The sequence below is a fragment of the Triticum dicoccoides genome, chromosome 5A, assembly GCF_002162155.2.
Source record: "Triticum dicoccoides isolate Atlit2015 ecotype Zavitan chromosome 5A, WEW_v2.0, whole genome shotgun sequence".
Taxonomy (NCBI): Eukaryota; Viridiplantae; Streptophyta; class Magnoliopsida; order Poales; family Poaceae; genus Triticum; species Triticum dicoccoides.
The window spans coordinates 544,975,061-544,982,519 of record NC_041388.1 but is presented as its reverse complement, the minus strand read 5'-3'; the positions used below and the strand labels follow the sequence as shown (position 1 = coordinate 544,982,519).

Sequence of the window (7,459 nt, the reverse complement as noted above, 5' to 3'; positions counted from 1 at the left end):
TTCCACGACAATAAGGCTTCTGCCAGTTGCCGATAACTTCAACAAAACATGATCATCTTATACAACAACTTATATCTTATCACGTGTTGACCATATCACGTCACAACATGCCCTGCAAAAACAAGTTAAATGTCCTCTACTTTGTTGTTGCAAGTTTTATGTGGCTGTTACGGGCTGAGCAAGAACCATTCTTACCTACGCATCAAAACCACAATGATATTTCATCAAGTTAGTGTTGTTTTAACCTTCAACAAGGACCGGGCGTAGTCACACTCGGTTCAACTAAAGTTGGAGAAACTGACACCCGCTAGCCACCTGTGTGCGAAGCACGTCGGTAGAACCAGTCTCGCGTAAGCGTACGCGTAATGTCAGTCCGGGCCGCTTCATCCAACAATATTGCCGAATCAAAGTATGACATGCTGGTAAGCAGTATGATTTGTATCACCCACAACTCACTTGTTCTACTCGTGCATATAACATCTACGCATAAACCTGGCTCCGATACAACTATTGGGGAACATAGTAATTTCAAAAAAAATCCTACGCACACGCAAGATCATGGTGATGCACCGCAACGAGAGGGAAGAGTATCGTCCACGTACCCTCGTAGACCGTAAGCGGACGCATTATGAGAACGTGGTTGATGTAGTCGAACGTCTTCACGATTCGACCGATCCAAGTACCGAACGCACGGTACCTCCGAGTTCAGCACACGTTCAGCTCGATGACGTTCCACGAACTCCGATCCAGCAGAGCTTCAGGGGAGAGTTCTGTCAGCACGACGGGGTGATGACGGTGATGATGTTGCTACTGATGCAAGGCTTCACCTAAGCACCGCTACGATATGATCGAGGTGGATTATGATGGAGGATGGCACCGCACACAGCTTGGAACAATCAACTTGTGTGTCCTAGGGTGCCCCCCTCCCCCGTATATAAAGGAGTGGAGGAGGGGGAGTGCCGGCCCTCTACTATGGCGCGCCCTGGGGAGTCCTACTCCCACCGGGAGTAGGATTCCCTCCCTTCCATGTAGTAGGAGTAGGAGAGAAGGAAAGGGAAAAGAAAAGAGAAGGAAGGAGGGGGCGCAGCCCCTTCCCTTAGTCCAATTCGGACTAAGCCTTGGGGGGCGCAGCCTCCCCTCACTCTTTCCCCTAAAGCCCAATAAGGCCCATATACTCCCCGGTGAATTCCCGTAACTCTCTGGTACTCCAAAAAATACCCGAATCACTCGGAACCTTTCCGATGTCCAAATATAGTCGTCCAATATATCGATATTTACGTCTCGGCCATTTTGAGACTCCTCGTCATGTCCCCGATCTCATCCGGGACTCTGAACTACCTTCGGTACATCAAAAGATATAAACTCATATTATCGATCATCACCGAACGTTAAGCGTGCGGACCCTACGGGTTTTGAGAACTATGTAGACATGACCGAGACACGTCTCCGGTTAATAACCAATAGCGAAACATGGATGCTCATATTGGCTCCTACATATTCTACGTAGATCTTTATCGGTCGGACCGCATAACAACATACGTTGTTCCCTTTGTCATCGGTATGTTACTTGCCCGAGATTCGATCGTTTGTATATCAATACCTAGCTCAATCTCGTTACCGACAAGTCCCTTTACTCGTTCTGTAATGCATCATCCCGCAACTAACTCATTAGTTGCATTGCTTGCAAGGCTTATAGTGATGTGCATTACCGAGAGGGCCCAGAGATACCTCTCCGACAATCGAAGTGACAAATCTTAATCTCAATTTATGCCAACTCAACAAGTACCATCGGAGACACCTGTAGAGCACCTTTATAATCACTCAGTTACGTTGTGACGTTTGGTAGCACACAAAGTGTTCCTCCGGTAATCGAGAGTTGCATAATCTCATAGTCATAGGAACATGTATAAGTCATGAAGAAAGCAATAACAGTAAACTAAAACGATCAAGTGCTAAGCTAACGGAATGGGTAAAGTCAATCACATCATTCTCCTAATGATGTGATCCCGTTTATCAAATGACAACTCATGTCTATGGTTAGGAAACATAACCATCTTTGATCAACGAGCTAGTCAAGTAGAGGCATACTAGTGACACTCTGTTTGTCTATGTATTCACACATGTATTATGTTTCCGGTTAATACAATTCTAGCATGAATAATAAACATTTATCATGGAATAAGGAAATAAATAATAACTTTATTATTGCCTCTAGGGCATATTTCCTTCAAGGTCAATGTGTCACTGACCAGCGGGCCCGGGGAGAGGAGAAGGCGAGCGTGCGCGCATCCGTCGCGTGTCCGTGCCGATGCAAATCCGGCTCAAAAATGGGCCGGGAATGGGTCGCCCGCGGACGAAAAGCGGACGCGCATCCGTTTGGGTCGGCGCGTTTGAGCGCCTTTTGTGTCCGCACCGACTCAAATGGACGGCGGCGAACGAAATAGGTCGCCCATTGAAGTTGCTCTTATGTATTTATTTATTTTGCGATGACCATCAAGTCGCTTTCATAGATCAGCATTTTGTTTTCGGGTGTGGCATTCTCTCACTAAAGTGGACATAACATATAAAAAAGAAAGACCTAAAAATATAATTTTACATGAATCTTAATATAAGGTCTCATAAATATAAGATCGACAATGTCTCGGTCAACTGAGATTTAGTAAGACCGTTTCTTTCGGTATTGTTCTGTTTTGCAAGGGCACATGTTAATTATACATGTATGCACATAGAGAAATGCTTGAAATCTACTGGATGATAACACCCAGTGCATTAACCGCCTCGCATGGCCCCCACACACCGCTGAGCCCCTTCTTCCACAACCTTATCTCTTCCCGTCGACCACCCATCGTCTTCCCTGAATCCCCGTCCCTCTGATTCCTTTTCCTCCGTCAGACCGCACCTCCAATGATTTCTCCAATTCCTCTCCTCTCTTGTAGTAACCACCATGGATGTGTCCCAAGTGCTCCTACCTAAGTCGATGGCCTGGCCTTCCCCAAGCTATGGTGGGGAGAGGAGATGTGCTTCCTCCATGGCTGGCCGGTGGACGCTGCTGCAAGGGCGGTGGGAGCTGCGGCGAGCCAGGGAGGCAACATTGTGATCGGGCACCACCGCAGGTGTTACAACGCAGCACAAAGGCCGAGGTGCGGTGTTGCTCGCCGCCGGTGTTGCAACGCAGCGTGAAGGCCGGAGGCGGGCGCCGCTTGCTGCCGGTGTTGCGTTGCAGCACGCAGGAAGAAGTTGGGTTGCTCGCCATTGGTGTTGTGTTGGAGCTTTTGTCACGTCATCAGAGTTGCAATGGAGCGCCGCATGAGGTTGCAATGGAGCATCATCGGAGCTGAATGAAGTTTCGCCGAAGGCGTCGTCGGTGTTGCGTTGGTATTATTTTTGCTGCGCTTGGTGTTGCCATGGAGCAGCACGCCGGTGCTCCAGAAGCGCCGCTCGTGATGCAGCGGTCACCGACGGCTCTTGGAGTTGCGTTGCAGCACTCATCGACGGCTCTGGTGCCGCGAGGTCACAGGATGCCTGTGCCACAGCGGGTGCTGCGTTGCTCTGGTGGAATGGGATCAGAGGAGGAAGAAGTAAGGGTGGGGCTGTGTTGTTGTGATCCAACGGCCACCAGGACCACATCAGACGGCTGGCTAGGCGGCGGTTGATTCGTAGTAGCCGTCACGCACATATTTCGGTTACAGTTTGTTTAATTCGTATCTAGACGGTTTCTAAGGATGTCACATCTAAATTTATGACAAAAATAAAATAGACCACAAATATAGTGAACACAAGATTAGATGTGATATAATTATGTCACATCTAGATGTGTCCTAAACAGACCTTTTCGATTACCTCAAACACTGAAAAAGTAAACGAAGTAATTCAAGTCATGCATACATTCTTTAGGTGTCATCGTATGATCCATCATTGATGTGCCACAGCACATGTATGTTGATGTTGGTTTCTCATCCTCAGTAAAGATGTCGCAAAGTTTAGAGTGTTTCTGCAATACTTCTTTTTCATTGTGAGGGCGCATTTCTAAATTAAATCTGCAACTCTGCTGCCTGCCTTTTACACGCAGGTCTGTCTAGGGCACATCTAAGTGTGCTTTAATTATTGCACATCTAAATGACTCAATCAAACTAGAAAAAAAAGACTAATGAAAATTCTTGCACGAATCTTCACGTAGAATCAATGGCATAGAATTTATATGTACAATACTTAGGGCACATCTAGATGTGCTTTAGCAAAACCGTTACACGCTGAATTGCTATGGCTTTGGCATCGCGCCTAGTACTGTAATGAAGTTTGCCACACTTTTAGTACATACAGCAATAATGACTCTTTCAGAAATGAAATGTACTAGTAGTAACTAAAGCCTTTGGCTATCTCAGCGTTCGTTCGTCAGCCTTTTGACAATGTCACACAAGGCACTACGAACTAAAGCTGAATGAATCTCAAAATCTCGTCCCAGATTGAAATACAGGCAACAGAAAACATTCTCCCTGGTATTTCAGATTCCCGATTCTTAAAAGAAGGAATCAGCCTCGACTGTGGAAGGGCGGCCACAATCCTGTTGACCTATCTTCCCATGTGTGCTCCTTCTGATATTCTACATATACAACCTCTGGAAAAGAAAGCAGCGAGCCGCTTGACCATGGAGCTAGCCCAGCCATCAACGCCGCAGCACTATGTTGATCTCGTCGTCGTCCGAGCTGCCTAGGTCCAACTCGATTGTGTTCCCCGAAGGGTTGTTCACCTTTCTCCTCTTGGCTTCTTGTTCCTGCTTCTGCGAGCCCAGTTTGGGCGCTCCTACCTTGGCGCCAGAAGATGCCGGCCTGCACGTAAATCAAGGTCGTTCGGTTGAAAAGAATTGCTCCATGGAGCGGTGAAGGCTACAAACCCAGGGGCATGCTGCGGCTCACCTTCTGCCTGAGCTCAGCTTCTCCGAGAGGGTGCTCCAGGTCGACATCGGCTTCTGTACAACTGTCGAAGTACTGTTGCTCACGAGATTCGGTTCCGTGCCGCCTGGTCAATGCAGAAGGTAGATCAGTTGCCATTGCGAGGTGACAGCGGCAAATTTTGCAGTGTGTAGTTTTTTTTTTCGAAAGGGAGGTTGGAACCCCCGGCCTCTGCATCAATGTGACGCACACAGCCATTTATTAAAGTTGATCTAAGGCAGTCGCAGTGTGTAGGTGAAACTTGCATCAAACTACTACAGCAACAAATGAAATGTGGGAATGTGTTTTTTACCTGTGACATGGGAGAGGAACCTTATACCCTGAGAGTTGTTCTTAGTGGTCACTTTATCCGCATTACTGCAAGACAGAGTCAAAATTAGGAAATAAACAGTTTAGCATGACAAGCACCTTCACTTCATGCTATAACAAGGGCTGATACACTTTCAGTCATTAGTCTGTCAACATATGCCAGAGGATCCTTTTGACCTCACATTTGGACAGTACAATGGTATACAGAACTAACTAACACTATTATTTGCTTATTTCACAGTCCACGCCATCATTTTGTTCACGGTATAGAAGTTTATGTTCATCGGAGGATATAAACTGAAAAGGTGAACAAATGTAAGTACTTCAAATACCTTAAAGCCCTTTTTAAACCATCGACCGACATTACTTTCAGTGGTCGTGATGGATTTCTCGGATCGGATCGTTCTGAGGGAGGCTTGACCATGTAAATTCCATTGGAACGAAGTTTGGAAGCAAACTGGAAGTTTCTGAAGAATAAAAAAAATGTAAAGAATCATGTGGAATGGTGGATGAGGAACCATTCGGGAACACAGGAGAAGCTATGATTGTTCTTTTTGGGATTCACTTACCCACCCTTAAGCTCCACTCTGCCAGTAGAGTACTTCTGTGATGATGTGCTCTGCCAATAGGAAACACACATAATTAATCAACATTGCATGCCTATCTGCCTCAGATGCAAAATAGGGAGTTATTAATATCTCCTACCGATGAATGATATTTGCAGTATGGTCCCTTACGCCTGAAAAGGAACAGGCCATGTTCAGGGTCAGAAACAGCATTTATCTAAACCACATCTGCTCTTTTGGCCTAGCCATAATGTAAATGAAATGCTGTGAAATTGGCTCTCCAAAAAAGCATAGCACCATGTGAATTCGATTACAATTTGCTTCCACTGTTGAAAATTTCATATAAAAAAAGCAACACTCATCATGCAAGAACAACAACAACAATGCGACTGAGGTTGAATAATCTGGTTATTTCAAGGCTAAACCTAATTACCAAGTCACAATTCAAGTCTTAGATAATCATATCGGAAAATCCATACAAATAACCTGCTGAACCCTTGATTGGCGCGAATTGATCATGGTCATCAACCAGAAAGACAATGTGCATACCGCTAATCTATGATATGGTTTCCATGAACCTCACACCTTGACCAGGGTCAGAGCATTAGTCCGTAGGAGGCAACAGTGTCAAAATGGGCTTCATTTTTTTTTCAGTCTCAGCACATATCACACTCCAGATAAGTGTTAATATCTCAGAGGAGATGACCACAGAATTTCCTGAGTGTTCAAGTAGAGTCAGTATTCAGTAGTTTCTAATTTCTACATATTCCTGGATCTTATTGGCAATGTGCAACTACAGTTTTTCAGAGACAATGTGCACACCACTAATCTATGATATGGCTGCCATGACCCTCACACCTTGACCAGGGTCTGAGCATCAGTCCATAGGAGGCAACGGTGTGTCTAAATGGGCTTCATTTCTTTTTTTCGGTCTTAGCACATATCGCACTCCAGACAAGTGTTAATATCTCAGAGGAGATGACCGCAGGATTTCCTCAGTGTCCAAGTACAGACAGTACTCGGTAGTTTCTAGTTTTACATCTTCCTGGATCTTATTATTGGCAGTGTGCAACGACAGTTTTTCAGAGACAATCTCATCATTCAGGAAGAAGTACATACTTGTTTGTGGCCATGGTGCAGGCCATCCCATCTTTCCTCGTCCCTTTGCAGATGCTGAAATCCGCCGAGACGCCCATCTTCATCATCTGCCCCACCGAGCCAACGCTCACCGAGAACCCTTGCCCCTGCAAGAAGATCGTCCACCAACAATGAATCAATTCAGCATACACCCTCAAGGCATCAGTTGATCCAGCCAAGACAGGAAAGAAAAATGTGAGCAAGCATAGTACCCCCTTGTCCATGCGGACGTTGCCGTTGAACAGCGCGAAGACGTCGCCGACGGCGCCGCCGGAGTAGTGGGTGTGGGCGTCCCCGAAGAGGAACACCGACACCTCGGAGTCGTCCAGCGCGCCCATCTTCCAGATGCTGTAGTCCTTCCCCTGCGCGCTCACCCGCTTCGTGCCCTTGTCCAGCACCACGCCGGCGGTCACCCAGCAGCCGGAGAAGAAGTCCCCACCGGCCAGGCTCCTGCCCCCTCAAATCGATGAGTTCCCGAGTACAAATGTCCATTTCTAC

The 7,459-nt window shown here is 46.5% G+C and overlaps 1 protein-coding gene across 1 annotated transcript in view; it reads right to left on the bottom strand.

Annotated features, from left to right (window-relative positions):
• Window positions 1-4,171: 4,171 nt before the first annotated feature.
• LOC119302684 (protein MCM10 homolog) overlaps window positions 4,172-7,459 on the bottom strand; it is a 4,046-nt gene continuing 758 nt past the window's right edge. Inside the window, exons 2-9 of the mRNA XM_037579729.1 lie at window positions 7,174-7,411; window positions 6,944-7,068; window positions 5,964-5,997; window positions 5,828-5,877; window positions 5,591-5,725; window positions 5,242-5,306; window positions 4,914-5,016; window positions 4,172-4,826 (exon numbers count right to left, since the gene is read on the bottom strand). Of these exons, the coding sequence (XP_037435626.1) occupies window positions 4,664-4,826; window positions 4,914-5,016; window positions 5,242-5,306; window positions 5,591-5,725; window positions 5,828-5,877; window positions 5,964-5,997; window positions 6,944-7,068; window positions 7,174-7,411 (913 nt within the window). The 3' untranslated portion in view covers window positions 4,172-4,663. The remainder of the gene's footprint in view (window positions 4,827-4,913; window positions 5,017-5,241; window positions 5,307-5,590; window positions 5,726-5,827; window positions 5,878-5,963; window positions 5,998-6,943; window positions 7,069-7,173; window positions 7,412-7,459) is intronic.